Here is a 22,133-nt window from a genome sequence, read left to right as displayed (position 1 = left end):
ACTTCTGAAGCATTTTAAGGGACACGTAATATTATATCAAATCAATCTTTTTGTGACATAACGATTAGCTGCTGTGAGAATGCATCCTTCCCTTTCTTTAAATTTATAACAAGGAAGCAGGTTGGGATAAGAAAATTTTAGGGAAAATCTCTGAAACGAAGCCAAAAGTATAAACATTCTATAGTGCAAATAGCAACCCACTATGGAAAAAAAAACATTGCTCATCTTCGTAAACATTTACTTTTTTTTGGTTATTTTTAGATCCTTTATGGGAGAAATAGACTCATTTTGAAGAAGACTAAATCAGAAAGACAATCAGCTGCAATCTAGCCTTTGAAAAGATTTCTCATAGCTTATTGAATCACCTGGGAGGAAAGAACAAGACATTATATATTGGAAAAAGGAAACTTCACACAAATCTGTGAAGCACTAAAACATCTCATAATGTATGCAACAAGGAATGCAATAATATTGCTACATTACCTCTATAAAAAGTAATGGTGATATTATTCAGAAAATTAAGCAACCTAAAATCTATATTAGGCCCAAACAGGCAAGTCTTTTGCCACAAAATAGTCAGTGATCAGAAGATAAAAACTTTGTAAAGCTGACATATAAACAAGACATGCAATTTTGAGACTGAAGAACACAGTGTTTAGTAATTGGAATTTTAAAAAACATCTTGAATTGAACTGAATAATTGAATTTCCTCTTAAATGAGTGGTGAAGAAGCATTGCTATCCAACTCAGGTAAAATTCAAGACACCCAATGAAAAAGTAGGGGGACAGTGGTCAAGAACGAGCAAAGGCAAAATCGCAGAGAAACAAGGAAGCCTGTAAAAATGCTTTTTAGAAGAGTGGATTTCCCATGGCAGAATTCTGCCTGTTAGGGACAAGGCAGAACACAGCAGAGAGGAGAGAGGCTCAGCCAACAGAAGAATATCCAGGATGTGTAAAGGAAAAGTCAGAAGGACTGTCTGTCAAAACGCAAGAATTAGAGAAAACACCTAACCAAGAGTAAGTGCTTCACGTAACCTAGGATCTGTTTTCAAAGTCAACAATGACGAGCTGGTTGCGTTTGTTAATCTCAAATCCGGCAGTACTACTATTAAATTTAAAATGGATTTAAGGGCAGAGGTGACTGTGATTTGTAAAGAGACTTTACAAGAGATGATCCCTGGAACCAGATGGAGCGGTTGCAGATAGCGCTCAATAGCCCTGGGGATATATAATTGCCTTGTTTAGTGCAAAGTCTACCTTAGCAACACAGGGAAGGCGTGTGCTTTCGGAAAACTTACCATTAATGGGATCCCAAACACTAAAATGCCTAACTAAATCACAGTCACTGAGAAGGAGATTAAAAGCAATTGGAAGAAACTTGGCCTAAATTTTGCAATAATGGCAATCAGCGTAGAATTTAGTGAAACAAGAGATCTTGTTTCATGCCTTTGCTTACCTTTTTGCCATTCTTACTGTTTTTATGGCAGGAAGAATAAAGAATGTGGCAAGAAACAAAGTAGCAGTTATTATTAAACTGGCAGCGTGGTGTGTCCTTACAGTGCTGACGCTAGTCATCGCTTAGCTAAGCCATACATAGATTTTTTAACGCCGTTAACATGTGTTAAGGGTAATATGACGTTGATAACTAAATGCAGTATTCCAAGATGTCCAGCTTCAAAGAAATGCTGCAACTAAAGACTTCCCAACGTTGCACATGATTTTTTCGGATCCCCATGACATATTAAAAACGTATTTCATGGATTGATGCTATAGGATTTGCAGAAATTTTGTCTCCAAGTTTCTGACTGATTTAGTCACTTCATTTTTCTATCATTTCTCGGAATATCTAGGTGATATTTAAGATAAAAATAAGGATTTTTGAATCATATTTATTAATATTTTTTTCAATCTTCGCCTCATTAAAATCTTTCTTGTTCCCCTCTAAGTCCTTTTTTTTATGGCTTTCTTCCCACAGCGGCTTATCAAAATGTCTTTTTTCAAGCTATGAATATGTTCATTTAAGGGAAAAGCTAAGTATTCTCCTACCATGGGAAAGTTTACTAGGATAATGGTAGCAGCCTGCCAGAGACCAGAAGAAGCTTTCTTTGTTGTTCTTTACAGTGTGCTGGCTCCATGGCAGTGGCGCAGCTATTGAATTTGCTGGCAGACTGACTATACCAGAAGCTGCTGAGCAGCAAGATGCACAGCAACGAGGTGCGCAGGGAGACCAGCGTTCACATCTGGCCTCCTTTTATTTCTGGCACCAAACCTCTGGTGGGCTATAGTTGCTGATCTTTATCCGCTTTTTCACAAGGCCTTTAAGAAATTCCATAAGTTTTATTTCTCTTATCTGTGGCTGTGTGTTCGTTTAAAAAAGTGACCCTTTTTCTGGTTTCTGAGTCACGATGAACTGTCTAAGGAGGAAGAGAAACATTTACTTGATCTATAAGTATTTCAATATTTCCACATTAAAGATGACTGTAACGTATGCTTCACAATGCCTGGAAATGGCTTTCTTACAATTGTAGTGCAGGAAGTCATGCATTTAGACTTGTCTTTTGGATATAAAGGAAACCTATTGATTTTGTAAGTCTAAACTTCAGAATATTTCACAGTGACTGCTGCTGAAGCCTCACTGTAAGTTGCTAAAAAATGGAGCAGCACGCCTTTCCTCTGAAGGTAACTGATTCGTTAGGCAAAACTGGAAACTGATGACTGCAGAAATGCTTTGCTTGCGTCACAGTTTCCCCACAGTTAGGACAGTTGAGGGATTATATAAAGTCTCTAGGTCTCTTCATTGCCTGTCTTCTCTTGTATGCAAATTGCCTCTGATTTTTAATGTTTGACTCTCACTATTCTGCCTATAGCAGGACTTCTACAGAGAGAAAAACTTTTGCCGGAGACCTAATGCCTTGCCAGAAGGACTGAGCAGGTGCGGCTCCAGATTTCAACTGTGATGGGGGATGAACCTCCCAGTGGGCTCAAACCCTGCCTTTAGGAAGTACCACCTTTTCTTCTGACTGACACCCAGTGCAGCTCCTGCTTTTGGTAGCTCAGGACCTTGTTACTGTAGGTGCTCTCATGTTGCATAAAAGCAGAGCTCACTCATTTGTAGTCACTGCTGAAACAACACAAGGGTCTTCTGGTTTCCTCCTTGGAGGCTCCCTTCCTCTACCCAGCTCAAGACCTACAGCCTCTTTGCACGCAGTGTCAGGGTTTACCCTTTCCGCTTGTAGGGCCTTGATTTACTCGGCTTTTCTTAAGATCCAACACAGTCCCTCTCCTTTCATCAACAGTGTTTGACAGTGATGAAACTGACACAGCTATTCCTCCAGCACTAGGTGATATTTGTGTGACCACCTGAGATGGGGTAAACCACAAACCCATGAATGTGAGGACCACGTCCAGGGGAAGAGTCGCTTAGGAAAGGTCAATGTGACTTTCCCTGAGCGCATGGCAACACAAGGGAAAAAAGGAAGAGCAGGGACAGCAATACATCACCACAGTGGCAAAACAGTGAAGGCTAGTGGAGACCAGAGGTGTGCTCCCACACAGGTCCAAACACGATGTCTCAATGTTTTGCTCAAATTCTCTCATTCTTGGAGGAGCTGAGCTCCCTGCACAGTGCCAACAGGAGACACAAAACCCTGTCAGAGTAGCAAGTGGTGTCAGTCCCAGCTAGTACCCCAGCCATGGTGGTACTTCGCACTGTGATCACAAAGTTTCAGCTCTGCATCTGCAGATGTCTGGGCTAACAGCAAATCAAGGTATTTCTATGAGTCTTCTGCAAAGCACAGTTCAATGGAAGTAGGTCTGTGTGGGTTACAGCACGACGGTTTTTGTGCCAGTCTTCTTTGCGTTTTGTCCACTCTACCCACCCTCACCTAGTCCCCTCAGAAAGCCAGCGTCCTGAAGGTGTGAGGTGTTCCTCTCTCACCTTGCTGTGGACACGGGAGCTCAGGACCATTCTGCTTCAACAGCAAGGGCATCTCCCCCTGACTGACATGGCTCTCTATGCCACGTTTGCTCCTTCTTTTGTCAAGGCTATGCTCATGCAACCAGTTACACCACTTCTCTCCCACCTCGCATCGGTGGGCATCTCTGGTGCTGAATCTTTCTTCCCTGCTCACCCTACGGTTCTGCAGTGGGATGAGAGACCCTTCCACAGCATTTTCACTGAAGGCGTTCCTTTCTCTCCACTCCCAGGCAGCTGTGCCCTCTCCCCCTGCCATCCCCAGGCACGGGGCTTTCAACATCTGCAGCACCAGCAGAGGCAGCTGGGTGCCAGGCACCTTCTGCCGCAGCCACAGCAGCCTGACCTGCTCAGCTCGGCTCGGCTCCCCAGAGCCCTCGGTGGTCTCCTCAGAAGCTCATACCCTGCTGAGAGTAATGTATTACTTGACAGAGGACCGATAATTTTGGTAGCTGCAGCTCCCCAAACCAACAAGCCATGGCATACAAAAGAGGCAACACAAATGGGCCGTTGCCATTGTCAATTTAATGTTTAATAATTTGTTGAATGTTAATATGTAAATATGGTAAACTATCAGGTGAGTCCTAATTCATTCAGTTCTGCAAGCTAAGCAACCAGTATGAATTCTCTAGAAACACATCTGATCAACTTCCCATTTCTCAAGGCTTGTGAGGTAACTAATGTCTGACAAAATAAAAATATATTGAGAAGCTGCAGGTTTCATTTTCTGCTGGCTTTGAATTCCCAGGGCCAGTGTAAGAAGGGTTTCAACACAAACCTACTGAGAATAAAAGAACTTACAAGCACAAGCTTCAAAAGAATATTTTTCGATTTCTTTGTAATTTGACAGGCCCATCATGCAACTGAAATTATTTATGCCATGTGTTCTTTCCCATACAATTTCCTGGATAGTTAAGATGTCACTATTTGCCTTAGTGCTGTTTCACGAGTAGTTAGGAAGAGAGGATGTGGAATCCCCATCCTTGATTGTCTACAAAACATGAAAGGGCAAGGCCCTGAGCAACCCATCATCTATGAATGATAGCATGCAATAAACTATTCTAGAGACTTTGAGGTTAGCTGAGAGAAAAAAACAAGTTTCCTAGATAAAGTCCGAAAACAGCTACCGGAAACACTGGCTACATTATTTGATTCATAGTTTCCCAATAATTGCATATATAATTTTTAAAAATAGGAAGATTTTTTCAGTCAAAGGTTGAATTTCAGGGAGAGAATCCCAAAATGAACTGTGCACTCAACTGAATTACACTGCTCTGTGCAAGCTTTCTGCTGAGTGATTCTGAGAACGATGTTAGGTAAATATTAATTTTTTAAATCAAATTTAATGAAATAAAAACATTAATTTCTTGCTATTAGTTCCACATAGGTTATAAAGTTACTTACAAAAGTTACAAAATTGCCCACAAAACAAATGTGGGATCATTTTAGGATTTCATTAAAGCATTGAGCAATCTCTATTAGTGTCTGGGAAAAAAACTTAAGATCATTTAAGCTGCGCCAGCTTTGTCATTCTTGATATTGTTCAGGCACAGAAGTTTATATTGTTCCCGCTACATCTCTCTCCAGACTTCTGCTATTCACCCACCCTCTCCTGCTTTGCAGATGAATTGGGATCAGTTTTGCTCAGTATAAGTGATGTATTTAGCTAACCTGAACACAATTTATTGACTTAACAGCATTTATCAAGCTGCAAATATGAGTGATAACTATCAGTTTAATATCCTTCTGTGTGCTTGCTACAATTTCCTGTGGCAGGCATGGCTGTTGTTTAAAAAGACAGTAAGGTTTCCTATTCTCCAAAACTATATTATGTGCATAATAATTTAAATGAGATACAGCTGCAGATACACTTTATATCTAAAAACTAATATTATTTTGTTGACAAGGAGCCCTTTATTGAAATCAGGTCTAAATACATGAATGTATATATATTATCTTAATGGCTTTATTTTTTATTGGAAAGGTATCATAAACGTAAATCTTTATATCAATGAGCAGTGAAGAGAAACCTGCTTTGCGTGTGTCATGTATGACTAAGATTAATAAATGAGACAAGTTCTCACACTGAACATACAACAAAAGCAATGAACAGTGATCCATTATAAAACAAAGCCCAAAAAAAATGAAGTTCAGGCAAAAAGATGAGACACATTAATACAATCTTTAGAAAAATGGAAAAGTACAGAGTTCGTTCAGTTATGCATCATTACAGTGTTTACTGTATACCCCCGGTAACTCAGCCTTTCATGAAGCACCTTTAGCCAATTAAATGGGATCCTTTGCGATGAGACGTATTTCACTCAAAGCAAGAAAAATGCATATGGATCTTCTTTGTCTTCAGTATGATTCCATAAACACCAAGCAAAAAGAACAGGTGTCCCTAAGTGCTCTGAGAGAAGCATTAGCATCCACCAGCTTATTTTTTTCTTGTATATTCCTGTTTTATGAGTTACAGTCTGCTGATTTTGGCTTGCGGGTATGTTCACTGAAAGTCTGAAATATATTTCAAGCAAGTATTGCAGCACATCTCATAAAGGAAATTTAAAAGATTATTTTGAATGTTTGCAATACTGGAAATGGGATGTCTGCGGAGAAACAAATACACGAGATCACTGGCTTCTTTTTGTGCCACCTTCTCTTCTGTCCCCTATCTGCCTCCTCTACCTTTCATTTAGATAAAAATGACAGGGTGGAAATTACAGCTTATCACTCTGCATCTACTAATAACTATGCAGTCTGAACCATTTAAATCAGGCAACAGTTTCTAAATAAAATTATAAAAATATGACAAATATGTTGTCTAATCAGTACTAATCAGCAAACCCAGACTTACTTTTAAACATTGACAATTTTGAACTCATTGCACATATTTATGACTGGACAGCTTGTGACAAAGGCAATCAAGCTCTATTCGGTGTACAAATACATTTGCACACGAATATAAAAGGATATTTGTGCGTGGCATATTTGCCTATCTCTCCTGAAAAGTGACAAACCACTATTTCCAGAGTTGATCTTCCTTTGAGGGGAAACAGACCTCCTGAATGTAGCTTATTGTTAAGTAACATGAATAAATCACCATCACAGGTGAGGAACCGGGTACAGCAAGCATTCATACATTCTTTAGTTTCTGTGCCACATGGCACTCTCCGTAAATGCTTATAGCAAGGCATGTATTAAACATTAATCTAGGCTCCTGACAGCACCTTGAGTTGAAGCAGGGAGGCCTATTAAGCACAATCCGGTTAAGGGGGGACAGAGCAATTAGCTTCTGCTCAACCGCGTCCCCTTCGGATCTGCAGGAGCCTCGCACATTGGCTCGATTTCAAAGGTGACGTTCTCAGTGTTCTCCCCCGTGATTTCTTTACCCTTACAGGTGCTGCGTTGACACCGGTGGGCTAACAGCCAGTGTTTTGGCTCAAGGTCTTCCTCAAGGAGGCTGGCGTATATCCAGGCGATGACAATGCAACACCTGGGATAAGAAAACAGCAGTATAGAGGGTTTTGGGGTTTTGTACTGTAAAGAGCTTTCATTGTATTCATTTTTTTAATGAAAAGGAATCTTTTGAGTGCATTCTAGTTCTAGATACACAGAAGCCAAGTGGCACAGAAGCACAAGCCACAAAACCCAAACCCCAAATGATCAATGCTGTTCAATACATAGCAAATTTTCTTTATTTCATATGATTCACATCATCCAGTCCTTGTTTCTTTAATTCAACGTTGAAGAAAACATTTATTTATTATGGAAGGAAAAAATGAATGGCTATTTTAAATTGCAACACACCAACTATTTATTATGTCATCTTACCTATCCACAGTGATATATCATTCTTGTCTGGATTTACCGAACCATAATGGCAAATATAACTGAAATAGTCCAACTTGCAGAGAAATTTAACTATATGGGTTTTTCTAAACAGTATTCAGTTATGTAAAAGGACAAAATTTAAGCAGTTATTCTAATGAGAAAGCAACACCAGGAAATTTTGGAGTTTATATTTGAGTTAACAAAATCTAAATGTTTATTAGGCAAGTCAAGAGTAAGTCAAAGGCGCATCCCCAAACTATAGATATTGCATCTGAGAACAACAGAACATCTATGACAATTTGAAACAGTTTAATGTTTGTACTAAGACAGATATTTATATTTATTAAAAGTAAAGAATTTAAATCATAGGTTATGGCACTATAAAATAGAAAATACTCCAAATCTGGTGTATACATAGATTTCACCATGATTTTCATTCATGAAAATCTTGACTTGCAGGATCAGGCCACTGACAGAGATCCAGCAACATTTAAATTATTTTAAGTTAGTATTACAAAGGGTGAACAAATCTTCACTGTGAACTATCCCATTAAAACAGAGAAAGGGATGGCAAGTTCTTGAGTCTAATTTTTTATTTCAAGGATTGCTTTGCGATGTAAAAGACTGAAATCATACCTAAATTTATTTTCAGATTATTTTGATCACTTTCTAAAGAAAACAAAATGCTGTAGTAAGCAGAGGACAAAGTGGTATGACTTTATACACAATGAAATGTAGACGTAGCAAAGGTACTTGGTGTGACACTGATTTTTCTTAGATGACTATGTCTTCAACTTAAGAAAAACAAAACTATAAATTCTGTATGGAGGAGATAATGTAGCAAGATTTCGACGTAGGATAGTTTATTACCTATGTACAAATTCTAAACATGAAAATAATGAGTAAAAGAAATCAGACTCTATTTACATTTACATTTTTTTACAAATTATTTTTTACAAGAAGTGTATTTTTCTTCTCTAAATAACAGGACAGACACATAAGACCAATCTTTTTGTATTACATACATAAATAAATATTGACTTTAAATGAGTGTTATAGGAACATAATTTCTACAGCCAATTTGGGTAACAGAGAAGCAGTTCTGTTACCTCTACTACAATATAATTAAGTAAAAAGGAAAAATTTTACATATAGAGCTCTGTTAATTACTTTGTAAATTGTACCTTACTAATATATTCAGTAGAGGTAATACAGTCATTACATTTCATGCCCACAACTGAACAATGAGTTTTGGCATGCAAAACCATATATAATCATCAACATCTGCAGGTATTCATTTACATTTTTTAAATAAAGGGTATTCTTAATTATTTAAAACTACATGCAACAGCTTATTAGCATCATATTCCTGGTTACAATGCACAAGTTTGCATAACATTATTTTTAGTAATTGATGTTCACAGGTACTGATCAAAAGGGTAGGAATATACTTGGCACATAGTATAAGAAAATCAATTAATAAATAAGTCAATATCACAACTACATTTACATATACACAAGACAAAAATAATTTTTTTATGGTGGTGTACACAGAACTTAGAACTGTCTGGGTCCCATACTTTGTTCTATAAGGCCCTGATTTAAGAAAGCGTTCAAGAGAATTTTGACATCCATGCTTTATTCGAGACATCACTAAAGCTCATTCTTAGCTGCAGAGGTTTCCTTCTATCCCACTGACTTCTTTTGTGCATACGGAAGTTTCCTCTGCCGCGTACCTTCCTGAATCAGGGCCTGCTTATATGAAACTCTCCCTGCCCCAGTTGGGAGCACGGAGATGAAAGTATTGTGGAACAAATTGACTCAGTATTTAGGCTTCTATACAGTTCTGCTAATGCCAACGGTAAAATTCCTGTTCACATTAGCAATAAGTATTTCTTTGATTTTTTGTGTGACCATGCCAAACGTTAATGTCAATGTTTGCATCGCCATACAATGTCCTCAGCTCTTTCTGAAGCCCCTAAGTTGAAGATGTTCAGCATTTCAGAAGTCAGACCTTTTATTTATTGTCTATGTGCTATACTCTTAATGAATATTCAAGATGATACACATAGTAGTACATCACAAGCTCTGTCTTATTTGAACAAACAACTCAAAAATGGTCAAAACAGATATAACAAGAACAAACAATTTTCTTCTTAAACAAAAATCACCGATGAACACAAAAAAAAATCCACCTCACAAAACAGTTAGTGAAAATGGCATAATCTTACAATTCTCCTTTAAGAAACAAAGATAAACAAAATGCATCCTGAAGTCAACTGACAAATCCATCAGAATCGTACAAAGCAAATAATACATTAGTTTAAAGGTGCATAATATCTAAAAACATCCCAATACCTATATTAACTCTGTATTACACAACATCATTAGAGAAAATAAATCTTTAACTAGTGAAACAAGTAGTGAATTACAACTCTATTGCTGAATTAAATGCTTAATGTGACTTAGGCTAGTAAATTAGGACAATACCCTGTACAATTCAGCGAACAAGGCTTTATGAATTAGGCACTAACAACTTCAAATCCATACTGCTAAATTCAAAGAATAATCAGGAAATCACACATAGTTGGCAATCTAACTTCTGTGCACGAGCTTTGTTGACCTTGTATTTTTCATTTTTGATTTGGAGGGTGACTTGAAAGATGAGCTGATAAATTGATTTGTAGAAGGAAAAAAATAATTTACATCTTAGTGGACTCTACATAATAGACTTGTTCAATACAATTCTACTTCATGAACTCTTTTTTTTTTTTTTGATTTCCAGAATCTACTTTAAAAGTGAAAACCCCTCCATGTTTTTGAAAAGTACGTTGTTACTTTCAAAAGTGGCATGCTTCAAAGAGACTGGCATCAACAAACAGTAACCATTTTGATTCATTTCAGAAGAACGAGGTTTCCCCTCAGGAACCAAGACTAAGGTTATGATTACTCAGGGCTGCTAACTTCCAGTTTATCGCCAAGACAGATTTGGCATCATTGTAATAAAGACCGACATCCATGTTCTATGCCTTACCATGTCACTACGAATGAAATATAATTTCATTAACATTAATCAAGTCACTACACATTTGCTCCAGCATAACTAGGACAGACTGTGATTGAAGGGTTTGGACAGAAGTTTTCAGAGAAGCCTGAGGTTAATTACTTTCCCAGCTCCCACTGACTCCTGCTCTCAGCAAACACCACAGAGATCACTTCTAGACTTATCGACGCCCTGTGCAATCCAAGTGTCGAAGCAGTGCTGCACACTGTTCTGGTTCAAATTGTGTTTTCTCTGTAAAAACTTGTACGCACAGAACATTTCCATGCTGACAAGTGTCTCTGAAACTTTGGCCTTCTACCAAAATTGAAAATAAACCTTTATACTAGAGATTTTTATGAAGAAGAGTTCATCTGTTAATTTGCTAATGTATTTTGGAAAAGAGGAGATGACAGAACGACAGAGGAAGGAATTAAAAGCACCATAGCCTTTAAGATTTGTAAAACTACTGTTAAAGGCCCAAACTATGTAGCAATAGAAATTTTCTGGGAAAGTTCTTGGTCACTGAGTGCATATCAAAAAAGACAACAAGCAAAGTAGAAAGAGAATGGCAAAAAAGAGCCCTTTAAAACTGAAGGTAGAAACGTATGAAAACTGGAGTGAGTGAGTGAGCGATCAGAAATTAATTGTTTCCTTCACCCCCTGTGGTATCAATCCACAGGAAACACAAAGCTATAAACTTCAGTACAGACAAACTGTATTTGAATATTTTGTGAATTCTCTACTATGATAAACGTAACTCTGATCCTGAGTTTCAGGTATGTACTTATTTTCTCTGTATTTACTTTCCAGTTTGTCATCAAGAGAAGGAAAATATATTTACCACTAACGTCTGAGCTCCTCACACTGAATATCTCAGGCACATATGAAGTACAGGTGAGTCTGTAGCATCTGCTGGGAGAAAAAGTGGCCACCTAGTCAAGTTTGACTACTAAGCGTTTGCGTTCCATTAGCCTCATCATACAATGGTTCAGGGAGCAACGGAAACTGTGCCAAAGAATGCAGGAGCACTTTGAACATCTTGAACATGAGAAGCTGATTATGAGTATTTGTATGGACGTTTATTGGCAGATACTTTCCACCCTCTCGGTAATAAATCCAAGCAGTTTCTGTTTACTATCGAAGGATGTCTCTCTGTGTGGCAAATTATTCTAGACAGTTTATATTGCACAATAAGGCAATATGAATTCCCTTATGGTTAAAAAGGGCACCCGTCTGTCTAAATTTGAAAAATGCATTCAAATAAACTATAAGCCAATGTTTTCCAGATGCCAGAATATTGTCACATAATTCTTTCTGTAAGCAGAATAGCACGGAGCCAATACATCCATCCTTCTGTTCAAAAGATCCATGGGGAAAAGAGACACATGCATCAAAAGCCAAAGCCAAAAAGTAGCTCTACGGCTACTTGAATAATAAATGTGCCTCAGAATTTCAAATTCTAAAATGTTCGTGTTAACTATTCCGATTTTTCACTAGAAAATCAGTTTTTCTTTTCAAGATATTACTGTATCTTGAAATATTATGTATCAAAAAATGGTAAGTGGCAGTTTAAATTTCATTCTGCCAGGTTCTATCAATTAATTGTATTAATTGCCATAGATTTTCAACAATTCTATTAATTTCCATTTATTTCTTTACAATGCTACATCTATCCTGGATATTTTTTAGCTATTAACTATGTTAATAAAAGATCTACATGCTAAAACATTACCATTTCAGAACAGATGGTTGATAAGAATGTATCATCATTTTCCTCTGTGGTGATACTGCAATTATCAAATACCGACTATTATTTTGGGGTTTCTGCTACTGGTATTTATTTTACTTATGTCCTCAGACATATGGAGATCTTCTTCAACAGCAGAATACACTAGGGTTTAAACTGGTGACAGGCAGAGCTGTAAGTAAAATAGATCATTTAAACACACTGATGAGAACATGGCCTCCAGTGTTCAAAAGTATGTATACATCACAGGACAACCTTGCAAATATTAACATTGAAGCCACTAAGAGAAAAAGCTGTATACACTGCACTGTTTCAATCTACAAATACAAAAACATTATAATGAACACACTTTTGATTTTCTCACAGGTGTTGCGCTGGATACGATCTTCATTTCGTTGAACAGTGGTGGCACTGAAATGATTCTTGCTGTGTGTTTCATCCTGGCCTTGGTGCAAATACAAGTTGTCATGGCTGAACTACAGAGAAGTAGATACTGATCGTACAGGATGGTAACTTCCACTGGAAAACTGGGTTCATTGCTCCTACAGATGTGCCTTTTCCTAGCCTCCATTTGGTAGCTCAGTTTTTCTCTCAGTTATTTGTATAATCATCTGAAACAGTCTAATATTTCTCTGGGGGTGGCTTGTAGTGATGTGGATGATGTTGCTTCAGATGAGGTCCTAAACAAAAGAGCAGGAAAATATGCACACATCAAACCCTGAATATGTAACACCATCATTTATCTGTACTAAAAAGTCTTCATGAGGCCTTCAGCTTGTAAGTGAACTGCCGGTGCCCACAACTATGTGCATATTCAGTCCAGACAACTTTAGTGACTGTGAAAGGATAAAAGGTTTCAAGCAGATGAATCTTGGACTAATTCACTATATTTTTTTGTTGAGCTTCGCAACATTGAGCTGTACTTGTCAGAAACTTATAAAATGCTGGAAATTGCCATTATGAGGCCTGCACTGCTTTAGAAATATGATCAGGCTCTATCCATGCTGGACTGAATGCACCCAGAAAAATCAAATCTTGAAAGCTAAGCAATCCCAGGCCTAGGCAGTACTTGGAGGACAGACCATCTTTGAATCCCAAGCGCTATAGGCAGAAGCCCAAGAGCTGTGGTGGAATAAATGGCAAATGTCAGACCACAGAAACCGAGTGAGAGAAAGACTGCATTTGCTTCCATCATTGCTGATGCACAGTTATGGGGGAAAAAAACCAGTATTTTCACACATCTTAAATTCATGGAATGCTACTGGAACCAATAAAGACTCCAAGGCTCAAGCTAACTGTTTGCATGTGGAGGACTGAAGTTCTGTCACACGTAACCACATGTCACAATGGGGTACTACGTACTGTGGGGTGAAAATGGAGGCAGGTCAGGTGTTCGGAACGATTTTATCGTAGCTGGCCCTTCCCCACCAGTCGTCAGCACTTGAACTTCCAAGCGGTATAGCATCGATGGCCTCAGATTGGGCACGGTAAGTACATAATGATCCTAAAAATAAATAAATCGCATTAATTCTCAGAGCGTCTAAAAATAAAACATAGTTGACCTACTCATACAAAGCAGTAGTTTTAAACAGGTTCTGTCACTCTCAGCATCCACATTCTTAGAATTCTTAGAATCCTCTTAAAAGGATTTAACATACGTATCACTTTGTTGGGAGGGTTTGTTTTGAATTTTTTGCTTGCCGTTGCCTTTGAGCATACTTTTTACCATAATGCGATGGTTTCGTGTATAAGAGGTCCAAGTCGTTCCTTAGTGTTTTTGAAAATGGATGATGTGCTGATCACTAAAAAAATAATAATAAAATTTTAACTTCCTAATAATTCTTTTTAACAAACATGTTCATTACATAAACTTTTTTTTTATTTGTCATCTTTCTGTGAATTCCACTAATTGGTAAATTAATTCATGGCAATTCACAGGTCTGGCTGCCTGCTGCACTAATGAAGATAAGCGTGGCTACACAGATTTCAGCATACTTGTACCAATTACAGCATGAGAATCTGCCCTTCTCTTCTTAATCCCGTTTTTGGCATGATGGCCTCAATTTTCACTGCTCCATACCTTGCGTGGTCACTTACACCTGTGCAAAATAATTTCAGAGTAAGTTTATAAATGCTCCCAAATGGGAAGACGTATGACTAAAGACTGAAGAGCATTAAGGAATCTAAAGTCCTGAGTCACCTTACTCCAAGCTGAAAAGGACCAGTCCCGGGAAGGGGACAGCGGGGCAGTGATGCCGGACAGTGCGGGCACAGCGTGCTCCTGCCACCAGCCAGGCCGGGCCAGCCAGGAATTTGCCGGGCAAGTTCCTGTGACCAGCACTGCACTCAGCACCATGTGGGGGGCTCTAAGCGGGCTGTGGGAATAACTGATAATTTGCTGTTACTGCCAGAGCCCACAGTGAAAGGGAAAGGAGAGAGAGAAAAGGTGGGGGGAAACGTGTAGTTTTACTGCCGAATTAGCACATATTCTGAGATAGATGGGGCTGCTCTTTATAGACCTTGCTGAAGCTGTTCCACCTCGTATAACATACCGAACAGGTAGGAGAGAGAGAGGAGTGCACACATCGCACTCAGACACTCGCTCTGCCCATTCAGGTGCTCCTCCAGCATTTGGGACCTCTGGGTTTCAGCCCCTGTTGTGTAAATATTAAATTTTTATCACTCAGAGGCTACCAACGAGAATGAGTGAATGATCATCACCGTAAAATACCCTAATTGTAGTGGTTTCTGAGAGGTAGAAGATACTGTTTCAGCTCAAATCAGTTGCAATAAATAGACAGAGAGATACATATAGTGATAGATAATTAAATAAAAGGAATCCCCAGACTCTACAGTAGAAAAACAGAGAAAAACAAAGAGAAAACATTAAAGCATAATCCAATGCAAAGGAGTGTTTTAAATAAAACTTTATATGTATTTCAGACCTAACTGGACCAAAAGCTTAAAAAAGGAATAAGAAATTCTGAATAAAATATACACCTGCTCCTAAAAATCAAGATGAAAAGTGAAGTGAAAAGTAACATCTCATGGTCCGTAACTTTGCTTATCATTGTGCTAAAGTGGCTGTTTGAAGCCGAAGGTCTGTGACTGAGTAACCGCTTCAGGCAATCTTGCAACATGGCTGGCTGAAGAGACCAAGGCTGTATCTGCACTGTGCTTCCACGCTGGACTGTGGGTCGAGCTTTGAGGGAATTGGTGCAGATCACACCGAGTCCGTACTAAGCCGTAACAAAACAGCTCTGCACGCTGCGTGGTAGCTTGCCCCATGCTTGTAGAGCATCCGCGGTCAACTTTGTTGCTCTCACCCAGAACAACAGGCTTTGAAACACGGGTGCCCTAGCCTTAGGGCGGTCTGCTAGGAACTAAGACAGAATGGTGAGAACCTTGCTTTGGATTTGTGGAAAACGCGTTGAATGTAAGATGTGTCCAACAAAACATTTTACGCATTCTTTAATGAAACAAATGTTGTGAAAAGACTTTCAGCCAGCTCTGCTCTAGACAGAACCGCCTTGATCCACTTCCCTGAAGTGAATGAAAAGACTCCCAATGTTGTTAGCTGACTTTGGATCAAGGCCAGCTGCTTAAGCCTTTTGTTGACTTTGGTGGGTCTGGCAACAGAGTCGGAATGAAGTGCTCTTCACCTGCCTCTGTCAGAGGAGGAACTGAAATAGCAAAGGCCATCTTAAAGCAAATAGGGGGAAGAATTCCAATTGTTAATTCTCACGCTTTCAATAAACAGTGAAATCTACTTCTCCTTTAAATTATTTGTCTGTCAGACAATGGTGCATATTGGCAGAGGGGGAAGTGATTTTTATTTTTCTTAGAGCAATGACTGACTCAAAGGAAGAGAAAATTCTCTTAAATCCGTCAACTTGGATACCAAATAATTAGTAAAAATATAGTAATGACCAAGTTGAACAGCCTGATCATCAAAAGAAAATAAAAACTATTTATTGCCACACAGACGATCTTTTCCTCCCCTCAGGCATTTCTCAGACAACGGTTGCTAATTTGACAATTGTGAACATTAAAATGTTTGATGTGTCATCAAGAAGAGTAGCTGTGCTTTGTTTCTCCAGCAAGGAGGAAAAATTAAGCACTTCCTGCTCCAACTTGCCTGCAGAGCCAGAGAACGCTACGTGTGACATCTGCATTACCACTAAACATTAAAAATAGGCCACATACGCACACGCTTATGAAGCCGCTAGCAAAGGAAAGTAACAACTTACTGCTGGCAGTATCTGCGACTGCGAAATGATGCTGTTGGGTAAGCTGTTCTGCCGGCTTTCTGTGGTTACTTCTGCCCAAGTGACTTGAAAGCCAGTCATGGGCTGGCGAAGGTCTGCCTTAGATATCTTCCAGGAAAAATGCCCAGTGATGTTACCTTCCTGGACAATGAAAGACGCAGATAGGTTCTCGGGTTTGGCCAACACTTTGGGTAGAACTGGCACTATAAATTTGGAAAGCAAAAAGAGAAGCTAAACTTTGAGAGATAATGTTCATTTAGTTCCACAAATCAAGGTCAGACAGAGCGCGCTTTCTGGTGTTACCCAGGATCCTGCCAGCTTTCTGACATCGTATTTTCAGTGTTAACCAAAGCCCATCTTTGATATATTCTGTTGGCATTTTGTGCCAAATTTAAACGCCGAATCAAATCCTGTCTGCTGCAGGTGACAGAAAGGAAAGCCTGTGGCATGTAAAGGCATACGCGCCTCATTCACAGGCAACCATCCTGCCGCTCCTCTGTATTTCAGAATACCTGAGCTCTGCTTTTCAATTTTGGGATCACAAAGAAAACCCACAGGACCGCACAGAACTCCATGATGCAGGAAAAAAGTGAGATTCATGCTCTAAAACTGTAGTACAATTTAATAGGGGCACTCTGATTAGGGGAAACATATGCCTGAGTTGCAGTTGCCCAGGAATAAGGTTGTAATGCTGCTAACTGTCCAGAGGGGCGGTGAGGAAATGGCAATGGTGGCCAGCAGGGCTCTGAGGCGACCCACGAAGCACGGGAGTACCCTTGGGTACAGTAAGGACTCAAAATGAGAGGTCCACCCTCTAGCTGAAGAGAGAGGTTTCCAGACGTGGCTGCCCAAAGCCATGGCTGACCTGACCTAGCGCTGACAGCAACCCTGCTTCAAGCAAGCGGCCGGACTGGCTGAGCCCAGAGCTCCTTACCAACCAGCATCTCCATGATTCTGCAATTTTCCATAACCCTCTGGCTACACCTACCATTGTGAGAACACTGTGAAAGATATGAGTGCCTTTATTTTTTTATTTGAGAGCAGAATTAACCTAAACAAAATCGAACTGAAAAAGCAGCTTGCATCAGTAGCAAAACATTTAAAAGATGGGTTATGCCAGCATGATTATGTTTACAGTTATCATCTGTCACTATAATGAATATAACTGGGAAACAGTTCCTCCTTATAAAAATAAAAACTGTATAATAACAAATGTCATCATACGTTTATAAACAGTCCACTAAAATTATCACCTAATTGACAAAACGGTAATGTGGCAGCCAAAATCTATACTGCTCTGTATTTTAGTTGATTTTTCATATAAGCATTAGTCATATTTTTATTTGTTCTGAATCTTTCATTTCCCATTTTAGAATTGATTTTAAGGACTTTTTTGTTGGTGATTATAAATGCATTTGAAACTATTTAGCTACTTTCCCAGATCATGCCTTACCTCCTTCAGCGGGACAATTAATGTGCTTGTGGTTTTTTTCTTTAAATGCAGAGCAAGGTGGGGTAACAAAGAAAATGCTCTCAGCCTTAAAACGACCTTTAGATTTCGCAGGCAAAACAGTTACTTTATATTTGCATGAAAATGACAGGTCCTTCAGAATCATGTAGTTTTCCTAGAAGAAAAAACAAAGAGATCACATGCTGCAAATAGAAAAAAATAATTGAAAAAAAACTGCTCTAGAAAAAAAATAAATTGAAAAATAAGGTTGGCAGAAGATGAAAAGTTTTCTCCAATAAAATATTTTCATGATATGCTTAACACATGCCAACATGGCTTTTAGTCAGAGAACAAAGCAAACGCTGCCTATGTTATGATTATTTTTAGTAGCAAAACATTATTTGCATGGTATTTGGATACGTCCTTCAATTCTACAAGAGTTCCTTTGCCACCCTGCATCAAAGCAACTGGCTTCCAGCATTTAGAACAGTCTCTCTGACATGATGGCAATGGGGGTTGCAATGTGAGGATGTAAATGCTAATCGAATTAAATAAATGTAAGAAAGCTGAGTTAAGCTGCTGTAAATGACAGGCTTCATCTACATCCTGAAAGCTTTAGCACAAATCATATATGAGAAAAAAAGTTTGTTTTTTTTTTTTTCTTTTCCTGGGAAGATGTCCAATAATACCTTACCGGATAAGGTCAGCAGTCTTTCACTGTCTTTTAGATATTTACTTCCCTTCAGAATCACTACTTTCCAGCATTTTTCTGCATAACTCACTCTTTTTTCTAATCCCAAACTGGATTAGTCTAACCTTCACTTGGAAGGCCATTTCCAATGGAACACAGAGATTGGACTGGGACTTGACTCCTCACCTTCCACCTGCCAAGAGAGTGCTCTAATAGGCTTGACTCCTGCTTAAAATTGTGACAGGACTATTTTTATTTATTGTGACAGGGCCTAAATGCTCAACACTGGAAACATAAGGTCTTTATCCACCTTGACCTATCACACCCAGTACCAAACTTTTTGTAGCATCAAGTTTCTTTTGCTTCCTTGCAATTATTTTCTTCCTCAAGAGAAACCCAGAGTTTCCCAAAGTAGATTGGACCAATTACAGTAAGATGATTTAGACAAAATAAATGAACTAATCCCACAATGCATTTGGGCAGATGTACAAAGAGTCTTTCCTGACCTCTAGTGGAAATAAACTTCTTAAATGTTAACTTTCTATCTTCAATGTGCATAACCTGAAATATTGGGACCAATCATAACATTATGTCACAATCATTTTTTAAATCCACCTCTAATATTTGCTTTGCTGACCCCATGAAACAGTAAATCTTACAAGCTAACAGCCTTCTGTTTGAGAAATTATGTCTTTTGATTTACTCTACTTTTACATGCCATTAACTCCACTGAATAGATCCAGTAGTATAGGTCAGGGGAAGAAGGAAAGGTGAATTGTGATTTCTTCCATTCTTCATAACCCACTAAATCAATTGTGATGCACCAATCACATTACTGTGTTGTTCAAATAATGTGTTACAGAGATGGATGACACTAGATTGCAAACAAATTGAGTACGAAGAACTGCCACTGCAATATATATTTGGGCTGACATCCACTTACGTAGAGCTTCTCTCCTAATCTGATATCTGTCCGACTTCCAGATTTAATGTCTAGTATTTTTCACCTATCGTCCTTTTTTCTTATTCCATTATTCTCCTCAGGGTTATGAAACCCACCTGCATGTCTAAAAGAAAACCTAGTTTATTAATTAGTATTATTATTACTGTTCAGTATTTGCACTGTACTAGAGTCCTACAGTACCAGTTATAGATAAAGCTCCATGTTCTATATGCTGTAGAAATATGTAAGTACTCAGCTAAGAAGTTTGTTTGCCTGCTCTTGTTTTCTGAATAACACCGACAACAAAAAATACTATTTCAGCCGAGCGTGGATTTAAAAAAAAACAAACAAACAACAAACCCCCAAACAGTCCAGATTTTATCTTTTGCCAAAGAGGAAAACATAGAAAAGAAACATTCTTATCTGTGAAGCACGGTATAAAGGATACCGTGTTATGTTAAAGAACTATCCTTTCTCTTGCTGCTTAGAAGCTGCTCAGAGTCAGGCAGAAGGCTGAACGGAGACTTACGTAAGTCAGCTCAGTTACTTTCCCAAGTCCTTTGGTGTCATTGTGTGCACAGGACTCCAGTAACCAGTGGACTTGGAATTGATTCATGCTGATATCTAAGTGATATAAAAAGAGAGGAAAAGACATATATTATAATTATGCTTTCACCATTGCAACTTTTCTGGCTTCTCTGGATAAAAATAGAAGGAGTTTTAAGTATCGTAGAGCTGGTAGTTTCTCACTTGTTCCTAAGCATCCTTCAACAGAGTGGAGACAATATTAAACACTTGCGTAATTTAAACCTTATATCAGCTAATGGAGATAACTTTAAAAATAGTGAACTGGCTTTTTCACATATGTAAGCATATACCGCCTACATTCTTTTAAAAATCCAGCATTTAAAATGAGCATTTAAAAAAATCTCAATGCTGCTAGTCCTAAACATCCTGCAATGATAGGAATTATTTTGTGTCAACTGCCTGTGACTGTTTATATTGTCAGAGCATTGCAATACTGCTGCCTGGCACTGCTTGAGAAGTCTGCGTCTGCAGACATGTGAAAATGGCTGTAAATCGCGGAGCTTTCTCCTTTCAGAATGTAGCATAAGACCTGTTCAGTATCTGTCCAAACAAAATTCTAGTCTTGACTCTTAGGAGTAATACCAAAGGCTTCAGTTTGCTCCTATTTAAATGAATGACAAAACTTGCTGCAGTATCAATAGTACAAGATTTGAATCAATTTCCAGCTCTTCCAGCTCCCTGTCTAATACTGATTGCATAAGGAAGAAAAACAAAGGGGAATAAAGATTTAGACAAAAGAAGAACAACTCATCAGGCAGTGCACATACATCCTGTCATTTTCCTGGATTTAGTTCTCCTAACACGGGGGACGCAGAATTATGTCTGTTATTATTAATTAGCTTGGTATGACATAGCCACTAATGCCATGTGCCTGATTGTGGGTTTCAGGACGGAAAACAAATACCTTTGATGCCTTAAGGGCTGATCTGCTATGAGCAATTTGGATGCAGAAGGGGAGGATCATAAACTAAAGAGAAAATAAGTAGTGTCTGAAACTAGCTCAAATGGTATTCCAGTAAAAAGACTGATTAGAAGCTCCTTGAAATAGATTTTTGCAGCAACTATCTTCATAACAACATGTACGCTAATTATTTGTGTGATTTCTTTGGAAACCCAACTTTTTTTTTTTTTTTTTTTACAAAAGAAATCTATAAAGTAATAACCTGCTGCTTTGTTGGATGTGCTTTCACTTGCCTCTTAGTTGCTGGGCCTTGCCACTTGATGTGCCTATTGGATGAAGACACAAACTCACAGTCCATTTGTAAGCAGGTTTCATCTGATTTCGTCTGTTCCAGTTCACTCAGTTATTGCCTGTCACCTGCTTGCACCCCTCTCCTGGGGCAAACAAACCAAACACCTAGCTTCTTGGGATCTGAAAACTTTGTGCTATGTTAATCACGATATATTAATGATGTACACTGTGTGCCAATTAACCACAGTGACTCTGTATACTATCTGATAATCACAATTTACTATTTTAAACTATCTGCATGTAAGGTGGACTGTGGACTGCTCTTTGTAAAGCTACAAATTGGCTATTTTCACTTATAATAACTTTCACTCGCAATGCGTAAATAAATCGCTCTCTCTTTGGTAGAG

General features: G+C 38.6%; 1 protein-coding gene across 1 annotated transcript in view; it reads right to left on the bottom strand.

The window, feature by feature from the left end:
* Positions 1-12,504: 12,504 nt before the first annotated feature.
* Positions 12,505-22,133, bottom strand: part of ANOS1 (anosmin 1) — a 148,091-nt gene continuing 138,462 nt past the window's right edge. The window contains exons 10-14 of the mRNA XM_074606896.1: positions 20,476-20,570; positions 18,316-18,487; positions 16,845-17,065; positions 13,957-14,098; positions 12,505-13,274 (exon numbers count right to left, since the gene is read on the bottom strand). Coding sequence (XP_074462997.1) covers positions 13,216-13,274; positions 13,957-14,098; positions 16,845-17,065; positions 18,316-18,487; positions 20,476-20,570 — 689 coding nt within the window. The 3' untranslated portion in view covers positions 12,505-13,215. The remainder of the gene's footprint in view (positions 13,275-13,956; positions 14,099-16,844; positions 17,066-18,315; positions 18,488-20,475; positions 20,571-22,133) is intronic.

This window comes from Larus michahellis, chromosome 1 (assembly GCF_964199755.1).
Source record: "Larus michahellis chromosome 1, bLarMic1.1, whole genome shotgun sequence".
Taxonomy (NCBI): domain Eukaryota; kingdom Metazoa; phylum Chordata; class Aves; order Charadriiformes; family Laridae; genus Larus; species Larus michahellis.
The sequence above is the reverse complement of the archived record's forward strand: the minus strand, read 5'-3'. Positions and strand labels throughout refer to the sequence as shown.